Source organism: Camelus dromedarius, chromosome 5 (genome assembly GCF_036321535.1).
Source record: "Camelus dromedarius isolate mCamDro1 chromosome 5, mCamDro1.pat, whole genome shotgun sequence".
In the NCBI taxonomy this organism is placed as follows: domain Eukaryota; kingdom Metazoa; phylum Chordata; class Mammalia; order Artiodactyla; family Camelidae; genus Camelus; species Camelus dromedarius.
Genome location: NC_087440.1, coordinates 84,169,013 through 84,191,352, shown reverse-complemented (window position 1 = coordinate 84,191,352; position 22,340 = coordinate 84,169,013). Strand labels below are relative to the sequence as shown.

Here is a 22,340-nt window from a genome sequence, read left to right as displayed (position 1 = left end):
TTATATCACCTGAAAATGGGAATTACTGTCTTTCTCTCTTCACTTTTCCTGATTTCACAAGAACTTTGAGCTTTGAAAGTTTGTTGCTGCCCTTCCTTTTTTGACTGTATGTTTTAAAGCTCTGAGCTCATTAGAGAGCAACCTGTTTAGCCACATTTTTGTTGATAATGGTGATGATGTTTAAACACTCCCTGCCCCTATTATTGTTTTTTTTATTATTATTATTATTTTACAGTAAACTTGGTTGTGAAGAATCTCTGTCCAGCTTTATCCATTTTCCCTTCTACAGTCTTTGTCACTCTGACTTTACTTGTATCTTATCTTTCTATTTTGAAATTATCTTTCCTAAGGAAAATAGCTTGACTGTCCTCAGACTTTCTTTTTCTCTTCTTTGAGCTCTTAAGTGCCATAGTCACTTTCTCCAGAATCCTGGTCCTTTTCACTTAAACCACTTATTTCTTTTTAGTTCACCAGATGAATATAAAATTGCAACATTTTGCCTTTACACTGAGGAACTAAACTATCAACAATGCAAGGTGTTTTTTTTTTTTTAAATTAGAACAATACAAAAAAACAGATGTTCTTCTAGTTCCTGGAAGATAGCCTACCTGTCTTATCCTCAAGTGTGGATTCTCTTATCAGGCAGGTGTCATCCATAGCCTTCCTCTTCCGGCCAGTTCCCATAGCTGTATCCTTTCTACCTACTCTTTCTTTCCCCTTTGGTCCAGTGCTCCATTGTAATGTCTTACACAAGTTGTTGAGTTGCACATAGATACTTATTTTCTTAAACAATTGTGAGGATTCCCTGCCTTTTCCTATGGATCTGTCTTTAAGGAACAACAGATTTCCTATAGATATCATAAACTATTTTAGTTACCAGTTGTCACCCCATCCCACCAAGTCTTGGTGATTTCCATGAGATTTTATTTATCTCCTTGTTCTTTTTTACTGTTGCTACTTTTAAGTATAGTGTCTACACACTAATGTTCATTAAGTAATATTTCTGATTAATCTCAAGAAGTATTTGCCTTCTCTTTTAGGCTGTGAGGATATCATTGCTGAAAGCATCTCATTAGATACCTTAATTGCCATCCTCAAGTGGAGCTCTCATCCATATGGCTCTAAATGGGTGCACCGACAAGCTTTACATTTCCTCTGTGAGGAATTTTCCCAGGTCATGACTTCGGATGTTTTCTATGAACTCAGCAAAGACCATCTGCTTACTGCTATCCAGTCTGACTACCTACAGGTAATCATTTATACACCTCTCAAATTCATTGTCATTCATATGTGCACCAAGAAACCCATCTGTACTCTGTTATTCTCCCATCTAAGGAGATCAGCCCACCCAGGAATGCCCTCTTCAATTTGTACAGCAAAAACCTTCTGGTTCTCTGGCACTCTGTGCACTTTGTGCGCACTGCTGCTATGACTCAGCATTGTGAACCAGCGCAGGTCCTAACCAGCTACACCAGAGAGGTTGTGGCAGTAGGCAAGGTCAGAAGCATATCCCAATGGTGATGTTCTTGGCTTCCATTAATAGCAGATTCTCTGTAACAGTTTCTTATTTTTGATGAGGCATCAGAAGATACTTAGACTTAAGTAGCACAAAGTAAGAATAATACTCAATTTCTGACCTACTCAAGTACTTAATAAAAACTCAGTGTATGTGTCCTGCCAAAGGATAATAATATTTTTAATCAGAAGTAGTTTTAAGCAAACTCCTGTGTCCTTGACTTATATGTCATTTATAATTAGGTAATTCAAAGTAACAATAGATTTAAAATATTGTAAAAAATCCTTTCAGGTAAAGTATGTTCAAGTTTTTTGGTGTTTTTGTTTTTGTTTTTGCATTGGCTGTATGAATTTTAATGCTGGAAGCTGTACATCAGTTTTAATGTTACGAAGGCATAAATTCATTGAGCCATTTTCTACTTCTTTGTATTTGTACTAGGAAAATTATGAAATGCTTCCATCTCAATCAGAAATGCAGTGAAGAGTTAAATAATCTACCTAGCATCTGTGCTTTTCCTTCATGCATTGCTTTGATTGCAGTATGAATGCTGTCATAACTGGTTTTGATTTATTTAGGATCTTAATTCATTAACCTCATTTCACTGTCTTAATGCAGACTGTGTGGATTCTGGGAGTTAGGATTTGTCGATTCTCTCAATTATTGTCTTTAGAAGCTTTGTGTTTCTTCTTAGAAAGTAAAAATCTTGGAAAGCAGCCTAGATTTGCCGTAAGATTTTAAAGAAAGTACAAAGAAATGAGGAGCACACTGCCATTTCACAGATTGTGCTTCAAGGGCCCTTCCCTAGTCAGCAGCATACTTTGTGGAGATGGTAGTCTCTGCTGCCAAGGTGCCACACTTGTTCTTTCTGCTCCTCCAGGAGATGGCAGTCACACTATATCCTTACACTTTTACTTTTATCTGTTTATCTCCATCTTGTCCCGAAAAGAATTTAAGGCAGATGTATAGAAACCAGATAGTAAGATAAATTTAAAACAGACTAAAGAAAAAATAAAGATGGAAATAAGAATAAAAATTTAATTAGAGCCAAGAGCGAGGTTACTGGACCAAAAAACCGCATGTAATGTGGTCTTGCGTATTTGCTGCCGGTGCACCACGGGTTTAACTCCAGCGTTGGAAACAGCCAGTGTAAAGAGTGAAACGTGGCAGCTTGCATGTTGTGTTTACTTTATGACCTAGGAAAAGTCATTAATGAGATTAACCATCTATCTAGTTTCACTAAAATAAATATGAACTATTTTTTTATTATAGGCAAGTGAACAAGATATCCTTAAGTATCTGATTAAATGGGGTGAGCATCAGTTAATGAAGAGAATAGCAGACAGAGGTAAGCTCAGAAAACTAACTTGCAACTTTAAGTTTTTCCCAAAAGTTACTGAACTGCATGCTGCCCGTCAGTCTTGACAGTGCCCACTGTTGCCTTATGAAATAGAAATATTTACAATCAGTAAAATCCTTTAGTAGAAAGGGTACACTTTGTTAGAAATAAATATACTGGAAAATTTCATTTTGCAAACTAACTTCAAAAGAATATTCTTAATATTTTATCTTTCTATGTGCTTAATAATACATGTTGACTAATTTACAAAAGTATTAGAGTGAAATTTTTCATTTAATGATTAAAGTGTTACAAAAGCATGCTGTTGATGAAAATGTTCTAGAACTAGACAGTGGTGATAGGTGTACATTTTAAATGTACTAAAAGCCACTAAATTTTACACTTTAAAATGGTTTAAATGGTGAGTTTTATGTTATGTGAATTTTATCTCAATTTAAAATATATGTATGACTACCCAGAGAAGGCATATTTGTTGTTTATTTTAAAATTTTGTGGAAGACAGATAAAGGAGAAATAATATTTTTAAAGAAGAGATGGAAGCATCATATGTAGAAGGTGGGCTTTCAACTTTGGAAGGTTATGATTCTATAGCAGTCTTCTATTTATGTCTGGGGTTGGCCCACCCACCCGTGTGCCTTCCTTCACAGAATATCGTGTTCCTCTATGTAGTGAACCCAAATCAAAATATTTTAATTAGAAAAATTAAATACGCATTTCCCTTTCCTGTCGTTTATGACAACTTTATGTAGATATAATTTTCATACCATAAAGTTCACTTATTTAAAGTGTTCAAGTCAGTGTTTTTTAGTACACTTAACAGAGTTGTTCTGCCACATTTTTAAATATATTAAAAAAGAAATCAAGCTTAACCTGCCTTCAGATCTTTTTATAGTGCCCCTTTAATATACTACTACCCAAGTGCTAGGGAACAAAAGCAGTCCTCCTATTTTATTTCTCCTAATTTATTTATTTGTGGCCTGCAGAAAGCCTTTAGCAATTCTCAGATTTTAATTTTTTTTAATGTAAAAACCACTGCTATTAATTTGGGACATTTTTGAAATACCAGCATACAATCTGTCCTCTTTAATTGCAGATTCTATATTTGCAAATTCACCTACTTGCTAAAATTTATTTGTAATCCCCAAATCAGTACTGATAACACTTTCATGGTCATTTGCAGACATGTGCAGAGTGACAAAAAATTTGAGTCCCCTGATGCACATGTTTCCAGCTTAAGGTGGAACAAGGTGATACTCTGTCTTCTTATTCAGCTCTCATGCTATAAACAAGTGTCCTTTACATAATCTGTTAGTGCCATGTTTTTGCACATCTTAATGGGTTTTTCTAGTGATCTCACCATCTAAAGTGGCCTCCAGACATAATGCCTAGTGCTGTCTAGCATTCCTAAGCCTAAGAAGGCCATGATGTGCCTTACCAAGAAAATATGTATGTCAGATAAGCTTCATTCAGGCCTGAGTTACAGTGCCGTTGGCCACAAGTTCATTGTTAATGAATCAACAAAATATATTAATAAGGTGACTTTAAACAGAAACGCACATAAAACAAGGTTATGTCTTGATAGGTTGACAAAAATGTTGTGACCAGAGGCTCGCAGGAACCTAGCCCTGTGTTTCCCTTAGGAGCAGTGGTTCAGTATTCATTGATTGTTTGCAGTGGCTTTATAGGACAAAACCACCCCAAATAACGAGAATTGATTGTATATAATGCTATATAATCATCATAGGCTTGTTCAGTAAATAGTCATCAGTAAGGGTGATAATGATGAAATGTCACATTTATTTTGGGCAGATAATGAACATCTTTGATAAAATTTCCCCTAAAACAGCAGTTTTCAGACTGAGTTAGAATGGAGGACTCTTCCACAGGGATGAAGAGGAAGCTACATGAACTAGGCTGCACATTTTTTTCAGTCACCTTTGTATATGAGGTTTCTGCCCTTTCCTGTTACGTATTTTGGGATTTCATGTAAGATTTCATTTGAAAACAGGACACCCCTACTTTGAGAAAAAAATTCTTTTGAAAAGCAATACCTTGTATAAGTATTGAAGCTAAAGCATAGCAAGGCGAGAAAAAAAAAAACCTTTTCCCACACACTTCCAACAATTTTATTTTAATGATTCCAGAAAAAGCTTAGCCTCTCAAAAATAGTATCTCTTTGTCTGTCACATGACTTAAGGAAAATACCAGTTTGCTTGTAGTGTTTTGAAAAATCCAGCATTTGTATTTGTGAATGGTCAAAGGTCTTATTTTTTTAAGAAAAATATACAGCCCCCTAGTTTAAAGATATGATTAAAAATTCTCAAAATTTACATAATCTTTCTCCCCACCTCAGTATCAAAAGCATATATGTACTTCAGGTCTTCCCCTTTCACTGATACCCAATGAATAAAACATTTATTCTCTGCTCTGGACAGGAAATATATTACATGTCATGGATTAAAAGGTTCACCTTAATGCAGTAAAATCCCCATATTATGGAAATTCAGGAGACTCATAAAAATCTTACATTTAAGAGTGTACATTAGGTTTTGCTGCCTTAGATACCAGGTGATTTTGTTTTAAATACTCATTAAATTGCCATTAAACATGTAGTAGCCTAATGAACATACTGATAACCTGAAGTAACCAGAGATAGCACTGGCCCTGCAATGTCATTATTGTACTTTTTTAAAAAACTGATATAACAAAAGTGAGAAACCTTAAGAAAAAGCCCTTGGTCAAACTAGATTTTAACAGATTGTCCTTTTTTCCTCCTTTGAGTTAGTATATGGGAGAGAATTCTGTATTCTTTGGTGCAAAAAAATCATAAAGAATGTTTTTGTGCTGTGGACACCATGCTTTTTCTTTGTCCAAGAACATCTCTATTAAGAAGACTTTCAAGACATAAAATAATTTCTTTATAACCCTTTTTAAAGGAGATATACATCAGTATAAAGAGTATTACTGAAAGTGTACTGGAGAAGAAAGAAAGCCTTTCTCTGAAAATTTGGATTTGGTTGGAGACTTCTCATTTTCTGTCTCTATCATAGAGCCAAACTTACTGAGTGGCACTGCTCACAGTGTGAACAAGAGAGGTGTAAAAAGACGAGACCTGGACATCGAAGAGCTTAGAGAGATCCTTTCTTCTCTCTTACCTTTTGTGAGAATTGAACACATCTTACCTATAAACAGTGAAGTCCTAAGTGATGCAGTAAGTGTCTTTCTTCATTTATCCCTTTCATGAAAAGAAAATTTTTTTTTTTTATAAACCATTGTAAGTAATTTCTACTAATGGAGTTTTGTGAAACTGTAAACTCCATGAAGACAGAGACAGATGTCTGATTTGTACTATAGTGTGTCCCCAGTGTCTGGCCCATGGCACAAATAACTTTTTGGTGGATGAGAGCTGAGTGGTATATCATTCTAACTTTTACAAGAGAATGGTTTCTAGGGGAGTTAATCCAGCCATTTATCAGCGCAGATCAAGTAGATCTTTATTAAAAAAGGAAAGGGTAGAAATTACCTTTGGAGACTCTTTAAGAACAGCAGTAAATCAGAGAGCAGGAGAGAAGGAGATTGATTCAATGTAAAAGGGATGAATGAATCTTACAGTTGTGTTTCAGTTAAAAATGATAGAGCTGACTGATCATGTTACTTTTGTAATTCTTTTTAAAAAGTGAATTTTTTAGATCTAATTAATGGATGAGAAAATAAATTTTATAAATATTAGTTCTTCACAGACTGGTCTATAACTTTAATATAATGCTATAAACATCATAATAATTTTTTCAGCTGCACAGAACCATGATAAAAGTCATCTAGAAAAAACCGATCAGAATTTTTTTTAAAGTTCTCTAAAAAGAATGTAATTAAAGAGGGATAAATAACTCTTCCATAATGTAAAATATATTTCAAAACTCTAATATTTAATCTATGATGCATAACAGAGAAGACGAAATAGCCCATAAAAAGATCCTAATTAATATAAGAATTAAACATATACTAAATGAGCTATCACAAATCAGTCAGCTACACTAACCCATCAGTGGGGGAGGGAGGAAATATGCTTACAGTTAAACCCTCATTTCACTTGCAGATAAAATTAATCCCTGTTAGGATTGAAGAATTAAATATTAAGTTGAAACATGGAGAAACTAGAAGAAAACATTTAAATATTTATAGAATCTCTGATTAGAAAAATATTTAATCTCACTAGTAATCACACACACACCAAAGAAAGCAAAATTAAACAGTAAGTTATCATTTTTTCACTAATTAGGTTAGTAATTTATGAAGTAATATTACTGTGCATAGGGAAATATAGCTGGTACATTGGCGGAATCATCATTAAATATTTGGGAAAAGGCTAAATGCCTGATAACAGGGGAAATAAATTATAGTTCAACTACTCAACAGAATGTTTTATTTCCCTGAATGATAGTTGTAAAGACTAATATAGGAACTTAATAATGGAATGTATTTTTAGAAAGAAGGATACAAAATATGTGTTTATATGTATTCTAAAATTTAGTTAGGTAGAAGTTCATTTGAAAGAGACTGGAAGGACATATATCAACATTATTACAGTTGTAACAGATTGGAGTTGTGAGGTTTTTTCCTATTTTCAAAATATGTCTAATGCTATATTTAATTAGTTAAAAATAATTTTAATTCAGCAGTTAGGTGTTTATTGTATCTAACAAGAGTAATACCGGAGAACCAATATTTGGTTTTGTTTAAAACCTGAGACTCAAACCAAATTAACCCCTGAATTTGGTTTAGAAAAATGTTGCAGAACTTGTGTTTTAATAGACTTGGAAAAGGTATATCTCTGCTCTTAATTCCATGCCTAATACATAATAAGTCCCCAGTAAAAGCGAATACTGGCTTTTAATTGTGGTGCTCTTTTAGTATATGCTAAACACTGTGTCAAGTGCTTGTTATCTTCCTTACCTGCATTTAATCCTCACAACCGCCTTTTGGGCTATAAGTACTTGGATTATATTCTCCTAGCATACATGAGGAAACAACAGGGCCGTTACATTTAGTTAGCTGTGCAGTGTCGCATCTCCAGGGCTATCTAGGAGCCCTTGAGGTGAGGCCCAGGTAAAAGGCCCAGGTCCATGGTCATGTGGCTGTTAAATGGGGAATTAAGGTTTGAGCCAAGTTCTCCTTCCCCTGGAGTTCCTACCCCTAACCACCATGCAGACTGTCTGCATCTTCGGACTGTAAATGCAGGCCCAAGAAGGTGCTTGTTTTGACTTGTGAAGGGTGGAGTGGGGATGGAATCAGTTCCTAGATGAGTAAAGAAAAAAACAGAAATTGGTTTTCATTAAGAGTTCTGAGGGGAGGAGTATAGCTCAAGTGGTAGAGCGCATGCTCAGCACCCAAGAGGTCAGGGTCAGGGGTTCAATCCCCAGCACCTCCTCCAAGTGGAAATCAATGAAGAAACCTCATTACCTCCCCCTCATAAAAAACAAACAGTACAAGCCAAAAATATGGGAGGAAAAAAGAGAATTCTGGAAGTTACTCTGACTCATATTTTTAATTAATATAGCTCTTGTTTTTAAAACATCACATCATCCCTCTATTTAGAGAAAAAATGAGAAGTTGTAATACCTTTTTATTACTTGCTGAATCCTTTAAATATTATTAAACATTTGAAATATTTTAAAATTTCACATGTATTTCTAAATTTGTATTTAAATGGTAGAGTTTGAACATTTTGATTTAGAGGTATAGTTATTTTTATCTTAGTAGTATTGCAGTGCTCCACAACTCTCTAGTTTATCTAAAAAATGATTTTTTTTTTCCCAAGATGAAAAGAGGCTTGATCAGTACTCCTCCATCAGATATGCTTCCTACAGCAGAAGGTGGAAAGTCAAATGCCTGGTTACGGCAGAAAAATGCCGGAATATATGTTCGTCCTCGACTGTTCTCACCCTACGTGGAAGAAGCAAAGGTAATAAAAAACGTTTTAAGATACTAGGCTCCTTTATTACAAACTATAAACTCAGATATTTATTGTGGTATTAAATATTTGGAAATAGCCTAAATGTCCAATAATAGGGAAAGTGAAAGTAAAATGCTAGTTTGACTACCCACCGAAGTATTTTCCAAAATGTTTAATTATCAAGCATATTTTCATTTTTATAACTTAAGTTATGTTGAAGTGTATTTTACATTTTTCTCATCTCAGTATTTCCCACAAATTGTTAGCTTGGAAAAAAATTTTTCATTTTAATGAAATGGTCTTCAGTATTTTGTGATCTTCAGGATGGGAAAAATGTTCTAAAAGAAGATTGCATGCATATTTTCTTCCTTTTATTTTTAAAAATTTTGAGGGGGGTAGTTAAGTTTGTTTACTTGTTTGTTTGTTTGTTTGTTTGTTCGTTTTAATGGAGGTACTGGGGATTGAACCCAGGACCTTAGGCATGCTAAACATGTGGTCTACCACTGAGCTATATACCCTCCCCACATACTTTCTTCCTTTCATAAACTAAAAAAATGTCGTGACTTCTTGTAACGTATTTCTGTAATGGCTGACTTCAGGAAACTGTCTTCAGTTTTAGAATAAGTGTACAAACTAAGACAAAATTTTAGGCCTATTAAGTAAAAAGTTGGCATTATGTATATTGTAATATACAAGAATTCTCTAAGTAAATATGGTAATATGAAAATGAAATAATGCAATTTTTATTAAATGTATTCAGCCATAAGAACTTTGAGGTGGCCTTTTGAGGAACTGACAGTCTTTGAGAGTCAGAAATGAATTAATTAAATGAAATGAATTAACAGACAGAACAATGTGTTTGGATATAGAATTAAGTTACCTTAAAATTTTTCTCATATTTGTTGTCAGAGTCCATAGTTTAAGATACATGAATGAAAGGGTTTGTGAGAGATTCATTTTATTGACTAGTTGATAATTATCTCTTATTGAGCAGTTGACACTTTAGTTGTTAAACAGAGTTTGGGTCTGATTTTTCTGAAATAAGTTCAGTGCTTAAAGTCACTCAAGCAGCTAAGGCCTCTGGAAGGTTGAGTCTGGTGATAAAAGGTCCTAAAAAGCTAGAACTACTCTCCCTTCTGCTCTGTCTCAAAATAGAATAGCAGTAAGCTGATCACAGTCCTCCTGGAACTTCCCCTGTGTTCTCAGGGGGCGGTACCTGTGCATAAGCAGGAAATGGGTTTATAGGTCTGTTGAATTTAATATCAATCTTTAATATTTTGTATTTTGAGCATTTCTTATTAGCTCTGATATTGAGTCCATTGTTTTCTTTATAGTAACTTTATGTGTAATTTACTTTTGATTAATTTTATATCCCTTCTTCAAATTTCAAATACTTCAATTAAAAACAAACTTTTCAGAAAATGATTGTTTCTTTTCAAAGATGCTCCAAAAAGATACCTTAAAAATTAAAGAGGTAGGAAAAAATTAAAGAGGTAGAGGTACTTTTTCCTTCCACCACTAATTTTAAGCTTCATATACTGGAAACAGTAAATTAATTCCCTTTTTATATGGTGATGGTAATAATCTTTCTCTAAATGTGATTTAACAGAGATGAAGGGTTGACTAATGCTGTTAATACTGAATTGTTATTTCAGTCAGTGCTAGACGAGATGATGGTGGAACAAACAGATCTTGTTCGTTTGCGAATGGTTAGAATGTCTAATGTGCCAGACACACTTTACATGGTCAATAATGCCGTGCCACAGTGCTGTCACATGATCAGCCACCAGCAGATCAGCAGTAACCAGTCAAGCCCTCCTTCGGTTGTGGCAAATGAAATCCCAGGTAAGGCAGTAGCCTTGTGTCAAGCATTTATATTTAAATGAATAATCTGATAATTTTTTGTAACCTCTTTATATATGCTATTCTTTCCACCTTCCAATACCCATTATGCATTGTTCTCATTAAAGCATAAATACTTAGAAGCGTAGTTTTTTGCTTTGTATTTTGTAGCAACAAGTACATACCGTTTTTCAGTTTAGCCCAGGGTTTCTCAGTCTTGGTCCTCTTAACAGTTAGGGCTGGGTAATTCTTTGTTGTGGAGGCTGTCCTGTGCGTTGTAGGGTGTTTGGCAGCATCTCTGGCTGTACTCACTAGAAACCAGTGCGAATGCTTGTGCACACACACACGTACACACTCCTTTGTTACAGCCTTGTGGAACATTTTTATGTTTCTCAACATTGCCAAATGTGCCTTTTGGGGTAAAATTGCCTCCTGTTGAGAACCACTGGTTTAATGGAATTCATATTTTTCATCACCATAGGGTGTTTCTCACATTATAAGACCCTTTGGGGAGAGGATTGTAAGCTTACATTTTCAAGTGTAGATATGGCCCCCAAAAATGTGATTACTGTTGTTTTCCTAGAGATCCAGTTTCACAAGATCTGCTTTGTGTATTTTATTGTAATGCAGGCTTACGTCTTATGACTTTTAGGAAACTGACCATAGATAGAGGTATAATTGTCATGTCCAAAAACATCTGAGCATCAGTCAGTGCTGACCTTAACCAAAGGGCTGTCATGTCAGTTTCTGAGGTAAGAAAATCCACAGAGATCTGGGGGTTAGAAGTGTATAGTTCTTGCTAGTTACCACTGCAAGATTTTAAAAAAAAAAAAAGTCATCAAACTATAGCATTACTGGAAATGATGCCATGCACTTTTTGCTTATAAATCTCTGTTTCAATTAAGGATAAATAGAAGACATAATGACAGAACCTTTCATTGAACGCATTTCTTTTATTCTGGAACTAATGTCTGATCAATTGTTGCCTAATCAGATTTGACCACTATGTGTTTATTTTAAAAAGTGTACATTGGATAACAGTATGAAGGAAATATTTCTGTAGCTGATTTGTGCGGATTTTGAAGCTTCGGTATTTAGCACAGATTTTATCGGCTTCAGTTAATACAGTTGGATAGCAGCGTAATTTAGTCTTAGAACTGAATTGCAAAAGCCCAAAGACATCCACAGTTAAGTATATTCAGCAAAATAGGACTTGTCTTTCTGTTGTTTAATGAGACATGGCCCTATTCTGGTGTCATCCTAATTCTCTCTTCCTTGCCCACCACACTAATAAAGGCATCTAGCTTATTAGAGAAGACTCCTGGCCTCATATCCTGGCTCTGCCACTTTATTTGTGTGACTTTGCACAAGATACTTACTTCCCTAAGTATTAATTTCCTCATCTGCGAGATGGGAATAATGTCTTCTTTCTAGGATTGTTGTGAAGATTGAAGGAAACATCGTGAGTAACATGCTTAGGAGTTTGCCTGGCAGAAAGTAAAGCATTCAATAAATGGTAGTTCCCCGTTCCCCCAAAATAATCAATGACCACTCTGGTCAGTTTGTCTCATAGATATTTATAGACCGTCCCCTCTTCCCCAACCATCTGCTACGGCCTTAGTCCAGGTTCCTTGCCCACGTTCTTGCCTCTAACCTTGCTCACTCCCATTCTGGCCCTCACACCAGGGCCCAGCAGATATCTTCTGTGAAGGGCCAGGTAGTAACTATTTTAGGTTTTGTGGACTATGCGGTCTCTGTTGAACCTGCTAACTCTGCTCAGCTCTGCAACTGTGGACCAGAAGTCGCCATAGGCACTACCTAAACAAATGGGTGTGGCTGTGAGCCAGTAAGACTGTTTACAGAAACAGGTGGCATACTTGGTTTAGCCCACAGGCCACAGTTTGCCAGCCCCTGCTTTATACTACACTCAGTACACTTGTGCCACCACAACTCTGATCTTATTCTCCTGCACAAATGACTACCTGTTGTGCATAAGGTACAAATTAAATTCCTTATCGTGACATACGGGGTCATTCAAGATCTGCCCTTTCCCATCTTCCTACTGTCTTTCCAGCCTTATCCTCTAACACTTTTGAACCATAAGTTCTTCTGGACGTGCCAGCTGCTTGTGCCCCGCTGTCTCTCACTTGCGTGTTTTACACACGCCTGGTCCTTCTGCTTGGCTCCACTTTTTTTGCTGCCAGGTTCACCTCATCTAGGAAGCCTTCCCTGTCTGCCTCCAGTCTGGACTGGGAACCCCTTCCTCCAAATCCCTTCAGTATTCTTTACATGTTTCTCTCTACGACCATTTATGGCCCGGAACTGTACTAGTTTACTTCACTAAAACCAGAGCTCTGAAAGGAGAGGGGTCACATCTTTTGTTCTGTGCACCCTAGTAACCTGAGTCGAACCCCTGGTGCATAGTCAAGACTCAAAAAATTGTTTGAATAGAAGAATGAATATATTTAAAAGACTTTCAGAATACCCCGAGATTCAGAAGAGAATATATGCAAGTAAAATGTTACTTAGGCTGTGAACTAATGCAGTGCAGGAGCTGTTTGTTATTAACCAGGAGCCCTTTGGGCACAATGAAATTTTAAAATCTTAGAAAAAATAATTAGAAGTATATAAATGACTATCTTTCCAGGAAATTAAAATATTATCAAAAATTTATGAGAAGATTCTGATGCAAAATGGATGCCTTTTTTTCTTGCACTCAGCAGGTGATCTTTTGTGTAGCTCAGGTATTGTGCCTACAGACTGTTTCTCTCCTTCCAGTTCCTCGTCTCCTCATTATGAAAGACATGGTCAGACGTCTGCAAGAGCTACGACACACTGAGCAGGTGCAGAGGGCCTACGCGCTTAACTGCGGGGAAGGCGCCACGGTCAGCTACGAAATTCAGATTCGGGTGCTGAGAGAGTTTGGGCTTGCAGATGCTGCTGCAGAGCTCTTGCAGGTGGGAAACGGCATTAAACCATTTAAAATAGGGAGCCTTGTGTCAGATTGTCGATTATTATTAATAAGAAAAATATTATGGTTTTCTTTTGGATTTTGTGATGTTTGTGTTAATTGTCATATTTTTTTAAATTTGCAATTTCTAATTCTATATAAATATTCAACTTTATCCCTCAAAAAATAAATGAATGAAAAATAAATAGGGAGCCTTGACCACTTATTCAGGCAGTACTTCAGAGATACTGAGGAGCCCTCATAGCATACGTCTTGTTCTTAGTACTTACTCGTTCACTGCCCCTAGTGTCTTGGGTGACCTGAAAGCCCCCGGTGAGAGGAGTGGTAGAGTGGACGGGGCACAGCTCTAGAGTGAGAACTGGCTTGCCACCGACTACAACGTTAGCCTGAGTTTTCAAAGGGAAACGTGGTATGGTGGTCTTGGGCAAGGAGCAGGCTGTTTGTAAGTTCTTGATTTTTCAGTTTTGGCTGTGGTTTTTCATCTCTGAAATAGTTTTGTTTTCTGTTCATTTCTATTCTCTTTGCCATTCTAAATTGTAATTTGATATTCTAAAGTATATAAGCTTTATAACTTAAGTATTCCCATATAATGTTTATCAAAATAATAATCAAACTTATTCCTATGTAATAGGTAAGAAACAGTATTTTGTAGTTTTATTTCAGACTGAAAGTGTGCAGATGTTTTGTCAGAAAGTTCTAGGAGGATTCTCACTGTGTGCCTTTTCTTCCTTTGATGTTTAATGGTAATTTTGTTTTCTTAGTGAAGACATTTGAAGTAGATCTTATTTTCTGCTTTTGCATTATCACATAATCGTACAAGATTACTGACCTGCTTTCTGGAATATTCATTCAAGCAGCTCTCCTTGATAGCTGTATTTCAGGCTACAGAAGCTGCACTCTGCCCTTTTGTACTTTTTTTTAAGGTAATTTTTCCTTGGACTTCTGGCCTAGGAAAATATGTCATGTCTTTTACACTGGCTCTGTGTGGTTTTCTTTACACACTCACTTAATTCTCTCAGCATTTAAATGTCTGCCTAGGAAATCTGCTAATAAATATCCTAACTTTTTTTTTCTCTCTTCCTTAGAATCCTCACAAGTTCTTTCCTGATGAACGTTTTGGGGATGAAAGTCCACTCTTGACAGTGAGACAGTCTGGGAGATGTCGAGTTAACAGCACCCCTACCGCAGAAACCATGTTTACAGATCTGGACTCTTTCGTGGCCTTCCATCCACCCTTGCCCCCTCCACCACCCCCGTACCACCCCCCAGCTACCCCAATCCACAACCAACTCAAAGCAGGCTGGAAGCAAAGGCCTCCCAGTCAGCATCCTTCACGGTCGTTTTCGTATCCCTGTAATCATTCGCTGTTTCACTCCAGGACAGCTCCTAAGGCTGGCCCCCCTCCCGTCTACTTGCCAAGTGTTAAAGCAGCAGCACCCGACTGTACCAGCCCCGCAGGGCTGGGCAGACAGACCGTAGCCACCGCCGCAGCAGCAGCTGTAACATCTGAGAAGCAGGTGGTGAGTTAGCGTGTCAATAACCCATGTCAAGTCAGAAGTTTGTGGGATATTAGAAGCCAGTTCCTTGGCCCTGAGAGCCTCCTGGGACTCATCAGCGCCCAGGAGTGTTACTGACAAGCTGAAAGCATGGATGTAAGGGATGTGCAGGAGGGAGAGAAAAAGAGAGTGCAGTGGGACAAGCAGGGACAGAGGAGAGAGATTGGGGGTGTCTGGTGGAGGAGGCGAGCGCCTGCCTTTAGTTCGTGTGCGGGTGTTCGGGAGGGTGGCATTGCTGGGCAGTACAGATGGGTGCTACCAGTTTCGCAGTGTGCTGTTCAGGCACCTCTAGAGTTTGTCCCTGACTTCTCTTCTGTAGAGTCTGCTCCTCTACCAAAGGCTTTGGTGGGCAGGAAGGGGGCACTACTTACAGCCAAGTACACCATCAGGAATCATGTGGCAGAAGACTCCTCGTTCATGAAGTGGGCAGAAAATAAGCCCTCATGCGTGTCCCTGCCTCTAGCAAACGATCCCATTAGAGCACCCATTTGATTAGGAAGCACAGTTGCTAGCTAGTAGTTAGTAAATTAAGCGAAAATTCGTTGCCTGATCTTGCACTGCATTAGAGATTGAATTTCTATTTTATATAATCCCTTTGAAAAAACACACTAGTGATTTTTTTTTTTATTGAGTCATAGTCATTTTACAATGTGTCAAATTCCAGTGTAGAGCATAATTTTTCAGGTATACATGTACATACATATATTCATTGTCACATATTTTTTCGCTGTGAGCTACCATAAGATCTTGTATATATTTCCCTGTGCTATACAGTATAATCTTGTTTATCTGTTCTACATTTTGAAATCCCAGTCTGTCCCTTCCCATCCCCCTGCCCCCTTGGCAACCACAAGTTTGTATTCTATGTCTATGAGTCTGTTTCTGAAAACACTAGTGATTTTTAAGTCTTCCTGCTTAGTGACACACTATTCAGCAGCATTTAATACAGGAAAAAAAAGATATGTGTATTAGTTCAGGGAATCTTTATTAAAAGATGGCTTTTTGGAATCTGTGGACTAGTATACACCTGGGGTCAAATTATGGTCCTTTCTCACTTTAGAGCCTTACACCTGCTCTCCCTACTGTCTCCCCCACACCCCCCCCCAAAAAAAAAGAAATAACAAAGGTTCATAGTGTTGGATAAACCAAATTCCCATCTGTTGGCCTGCGCCTCAGTTCTACAATTACAAAAGTTCTACTTCTTTATATTTCTGATAAAACTTCCTTCAAAGGTCATTTATCTGTATTTTCATTAAAGTCTTGATTATAATAATGAAAAATTGGAAACAACCTTAAGGTCCAACAGTGGAAGAGTGGTTAAGGAGTCATGCCTCATCAGTACAGTGGAATATCTTGCAGTAATTTAAATAATAGTCTCAGAGAAAATTTAGTGACAGTGTTATATATGCACTAAATTTTATGAAAATTAACGTGCAGAATTTTAAAAAGTGAGAAAAGTGCCTCGAAATTAATAATAGTGGCTATCTCAGTAAGCATCATTTTTAAAAACGGGAATCGAGAGCCTTTTTTCTTTTAACCCTCCCCCTGTTTTGTTTCTGTCCACAGTGTACACAACCTGTGCTTAATGACCTAATGCCAGATATCGCCATGGGTGTGTCCACACTATCACTCAAGGACAGAAGGCTTCCAGAACTTGCTGTAGACACAGAATTAAGCCAATCAGTTTCTGAAGTAGGACCAGGGCCTCCCCAGCATCTATCATGTATTCCACAGAGGCATACACACACGTCTCGGAAGAAACATACACTAGAGCAAAAGACAGATGCTCGAGAAAATCAGCAGGAATATCCCGATTTCTATGACTTCTCAAATGCTGCTTGCAGACCGTCTACTCCTGCACCTGGCAGGCGCACCCCTTCCCCTTCGCAAGGTGGATATTTCGGTCCCGATTTGTATAGCCACAATAAGGCGTCACCAAGTGGCTTAAAGTCAGCCTACCTACCTGGCCAGACCTCTCCTAAAAAGCAGGAAGAAGCTAGGAGAGAATATCCACTTTCCCCTGACGGGCATCCACACAGACAAAAGAATGAGCCAATACACCTCGACGTTGTGGAGCAGCCTCCCCAACGGTCAGACTTTCCTTTGGCAGCCCCGGAAAATGCCGGTAGTGGTGCCTCCCATGTCCGGGGACGAACAGCAGCGGAAACTGACTTGACTTTTGGGCTGACTTCTAACAGACCTTCACATTCTGCATGCAGCACTGAAGCTCCAGAAGAGAGATCTGGTAGAAGACTGGCCGACAGCGAGTCCCTGGGCCATGGAGCTCAGCGAAGTGTGGATTTGGAAAGGGAAGATTCAGTAAGCAGAGGGAGGAGGTCACCGAGCAAGCCAGACTTCCTCTACAAAAAGTCTGCCCTTTGAGAGCAACCTCCAAGTCGTCTGTGCCTGAGATGTGAAACATCCCATTTTATGATGTAACCCAACAACTTAGAGACCAGTTTATTGATGCCAGCTGATAACTCAGTTTCACATTATTTTATTCTAGTTTTTGTATATACATGTTTATTAGACATGGCATGCTAAGAGGGTTATTTTGAATGCTGCATCTGTCTATTTTGTGTTTGAACAATTGTGTGGGGAGGCATTTTTTAAGAGCAAGCAAGCTGGCACTTTTTTTTCTCTTTACAAATGATGGAATTTTTTTGCACTTGTACCTTTATTTTATCTGTATTGGTTTTATATCAGTATGTTAAACTTTATTGCCACATTTAAAGGACTGTATTTTCATACATTTTTGCATTTTACCTTTCATCTACCAATTTCCACGTGCATTGGATTGCACACTAAGATGTATTTTCTTATGAAATAGTTCTGTGTTTATTTTTTAATTATAGAAATTCCAAAGAACAGCACATCAAAATGCTCCTCTCTTTTCAGTAATTGTTTTAGTTCAGAAATCTTCCTGCTCAGTCTCCATAAATCTAATGTCATACTTTTTAAATAAGTCTTGGGAGCTGGTCTTCATTCCTGCAGCGGGAGTCCAATCAGAATCCTGAAGTTTTCTGGTCAGTAAAGAACAGAAAGGAGAAAAGCCTTTTGTGTCCAGGCTAAAGGTGTTGCTTTATTCACAGTGTGGACGCTGTTAGAACCACTGCAAATTCGGGTAATATGGCTTAGTTTCACTAGATGAGGTTCTAGAGAGACTGGCTTTCTTGGAGTCCTAAAGCAGTGGAAACAGCGAAGTAACTTAAGCTTGCACTGCAGGATCGCTGGTGCTGAGTGTCGACTCTCCAGCTGAGGTGGGGGAAGTGACTGCTTGCTGCCTTCAGTTGTCTTGCTCTGTGTGGGAAAAAAAGCAAAAAAACAAAAGGGCTTCGGTTTTAAGGATGTCATTTGGTGTTTGTAAGCAAATGTTTTAAGTGTTTTTCATAGTGTGTCTGAATTTTGGTGTCCTTTAAAAAGTTGTTGTATAATGCAAAATGCTTTGTCACCAAAAAAGAAAAAAAATTTTTTTTTCCAGTGAAACACTACATGTCCTACTTGAACTCCACTGGGCACGCTGGTTTGGAATTTTACTGAACCACTGAGCACATGGGATCTTTTAAGATCCTCTCCCTTGGAAGGGCAATGTGTGAGCTAAGGACTGTTTTTTTCTTACTCTCCAATGTAAATACAGTAGTATTTGAGTTTTTTAGTCACTTCAACATTATTTGAGCATCACTTTGTATTTTTACACATACACACACAGCCGTAGCACTTAGAAGAAAAGGGAGTTTCTGAACACTCCCTCACATGAAGGGTGTTTGGGAGCCTCTTTTCTGTGTATGTATATATATATATATATAAACTATGAATCACTCACTCACTCTAAAACTATGCAGGGCTAGGGAGCCTTTACAAGCTACCATATAAATGAATTACATGCACTTTTAAGTAAATAGGTTTCTATTTGGGTGTCAACAACTCTGATTTCTCCTGAAACTGTAGTTTCTCTTACAGTCTTTTCCTACTTTACCCTGTGGATGTACACTCAGGAATAATCTGACATTAAAAAAAAAAATACTAACAGTAGATAGTCTCAAAGATGGGAACACGTCAGTTTATCTGTACACACCGGCAGACGCTGCCGTTCGCTCTGCTGCCTGGCTAGTTCGCTGCTGCGCGTGTGTCCCTCGATGTCCGCCCAGCTGCACACCGCGCTCCGGATCTCCCAGAGTCAACCCCAGGCCCCTGCGAGGTCGGCTACGCGTCGTCGCCCTGGAGGCTCCTTTTTCTTAAAGAAAAGCATAGGACTCTGGTCTCATTTTTAGGAGGTTTGACTCTTTAAAATAGATGATGGTGTCTTTTGAAGCCAATCTCAGTCTGTCTCTCTTCAGAAACAGAAAGTGTTAATTCTATCATATCCCTTAATGTGGATTTATATACATGTGTTGACATGAATTCTTTTGATACAGTTTCAGATTTCTGTTACGAATTCAGACTATACTGCGCTGGTACTGCAAATAGGAGTGAGTAGGGCTAATTGGTGGTAAAAATATCTTTTTCATCTCTTACCTGTTTTTTTTCAATGTTAGAGAAAGAGCTATTGATGCCACACATTGATTTTTCTGAAAATTTATTAAATATTCTTTCATATTTCTAAATATAATTATAACAAAAGTGGCCATTGTTTATAGTTTTATTTAATTTATAAAGTTTGCTTTTAATAATTGAGTAGCATACCTTGCTAAACTATATGTATAGAGAGAATTGTGGTGGGACTGTGGACTGCTGTGACTTGCAGAAAGTAAAACAGGTGTGGTCTTGTGTGTGTTAGGGAAAGTGTTAATGGATGTTTAATGTCTCTTGTGAAGTATGGTCAGTTGGGTAGGTTGGATAGCTCTGTGCCTCTGGCTTTTGAACCCATCTATTCAATCTTTTTTATTGCTTACTAAGCGTTAAAATCTTTTAATGCTGTACTAAGATAAAGCGTTAAAATCTTTTAATGCTGTAAGATTGCTGTCAGGAAAAAAGTATGTATAATATAAAATTTAGGCCCCAGGAGCTAGCATTTTACTCAGTGTAGAAATTCCATGAGAACCAAACCTCAGAAAACAGATCTCCTCCTGAGGCCATGGACAATCAGGCCGTCAGACAATCGCCACCTTTGGTGCCCGCGTTGTTGAGGTTAGAAGATACCTGTGAGACCCTGGAGCGGAAGGAGAAGATCCCCATTTCTTCAAGATGCTGTTGGTCTTTTTTCTTATATTTTTGTTTTAGTTTTGTGATTGTGGTTAATAATTTCTGCTCAAAGTCACCTGTGACTCCTAAGGAAAAAAGATACCAGCGTGAAAGGCAAAAATGATTCCTGAAAAAGTCATCGTTTGAATTTTCCATGTACTACCCATACCCTCTCTCACCCCTTTAGCTTCTTGTAGGCACGTGCCTGGACCTAAGCGCTTCTGACATTTTGATAACCAGATAGATTTTAAGGATTGTAAATGGGTTCTTTATATTTGAGGGTTTTTCTTTTTCTTTTTTTTTTTTTCTTGAACTCTTGATGAAACTTCACCCAATTCTTGTTTTTGCTTCTTTAAAAACCTGTTATTTATTGGGTTTTCTTTGGATTTGTCATTCAGGTTTTAGTGTCAGTGGACAGCACTGGTGCATTTGAGTTTAGGTGTTGGAGGGGGAGCAGCACACGCAGCAGCAGCAGTGGGCGCAGAGATGTCCCCGTGCATCAGTCTCTGGAGGTGACAGGTGAACACTTCTCAGTAGCTACTCAGCAAAATATGTATTTTCATAATGTTTAATCTGCCTCTGAGGGGAAAATATGTTTCATGAAACACTTGTAAAATACTTGTTTTACAATTCTAAGGCATTTATCTTAGGACTGAACTCAAAGGGAAATGTTTATCTCACTTTTTTTAATTGTTTGGCTGACTTTCAGCTTACTGTTGAAAGTTACTATTAAAGCAGCAGTGATGGGTGCTATTCCCCGTTCTGCAGTGGTTTACTTTGTCTACTAAGGAATTTACTTTCAAACCTCATTACAGATAACCTTACTAAAAGAATTACCATCACACGCTAAAAAATATTTTACTATTTTCCATTAACACTGTTGTATGAACAATGTTTTATGAATTGTTAAGTTGTCTTTTTGTCCTGTAGATTGCAATAGCTGTTATGTAATTGTTGTACTGGCAAGTCTTTTGATTTTTTTTTTCCTCTAGAAAACTCTCAGACCGTGAGTCAGTCTTCCATATTTGGAATATTATAATGCTGTGGCCGTTTCTATAGAAAGATTACTTCAAGTGTGTGTCTTGAAAATAACCTCTTGCGTTTGTGTGTTTACGTGGGTTCTGTCTTAGAGATGAGATGAGCTCTGGAAGCTTCATCATGTACCTGCACGTGACTGCTTCTGGGTTCCATGGGCAGGTAGGACGGAATCCTGCTCTGAGGTGGGGTGGCTGAAAGCTAAAGATTCCTGATCTCCACTTGCTGTTCAGGTACCACGTCTGTACTTCAGAGAGGCGGTATCTTCTACAACACTGCATTTCTTGTGGTTGTGCTGTTACTGGTATTAAGTCAAGTGCCTTCAATGCTAAAGGCTCAGAAATTTTTCTTAAACTGATTTCATGTCCTATGCAAGTGTTTTCTACAACCTGCATAACCAGTACTTTGTAAAACTTGTTTACGCTTCAATTGTACATAGTGTTTTTTAAAGAAATATATAGTATTTTTATTTAGGTACCTCCAAACTTGAATTCGTCTGTGTGAAGCATTGTAAAACGATACATTTCTCTTTTGAGTATCATCACAGTTGTACAAAGGTTTTCACTGGTTCTATTTTTCTACTGTTCCTGATAAGCATGTAACACTGACTTTATCCTACATATAGTTGGCGTTTCAAATAAATGGCTTGGATAGAACCTGCTGAGTTGGATATAGTCTGTTTTGGCAGGCAGCACACAGCCCCCAATTACAGAAGCGATCTTGTCCCCCCGCCACCAGGGTAGAAGAGGGAGGTTTTCTAGGGGAGCTTCTCCTCTGTCTCTAGGATTTCAGTTATTCAGAGGCTTTTTTAGAGTATTAAAATTTTCATTTGAATCAAGGTCAAATTTTTCTGTGATTTCATTGGGGCATTTCTGAGAGATTTCATTTTACAATTTGAGCCAAACGTTACTTGCTCAGGGATCTCCAGA

General features: G+C 37.7%; 1 protein-coding gene across 2 annotated transcripts in view; it reads left to right on the top strand.

Annotated features, from left to right (window-relative positions):
- BTBD7 (BTB domain containing 7) overlaps positions 1-22,072 on the top strand; it is an 83,762-nt gene extending 61,690 nt beyond the window's left edge. Inside the window, exons 4-11 of one of the 2 annotated variants that reach the window (XM_064486215.1) lie at positions 1,041-1,249; positions 2,786-2,861; positions 5,924-6,084; positions 8,692-8,835; positions 10,482-10,671; positions 13,447-13,625; positions 14,725-15,156; positions 16,762-22,072. In XM_064486215.1, the coding sequence (XP_064342285.1) occupies positions 1,041-1,249; positions 2,786-2,861; positions 5,924-6,084; positions 8,692-8,835; positions 10,482-10,671; positions 13,447-13,625; positions 14,725-15,156; positions 16,762-17,577 (2,207 nt within the window). In that variant the 3' untranslated portion in view covers positions 17,578-22,072. Of the gene's footprint in view, positions 1-1,040; positions 1,250-2,785; positions 2,862-5,923; positions 6,085-8,691; positions 8,836-10,481; positions 10,672-13,446; positions 13,626-14,724; positions 15,160-16,761 lie in introns of both variants that reach the window. The other variant, XM_031454229.2, reaches the window with a different exon arrangement.
- The last annotated feature ends 268 nt before the right edge of the window (positions 22,073-22,340 follow it).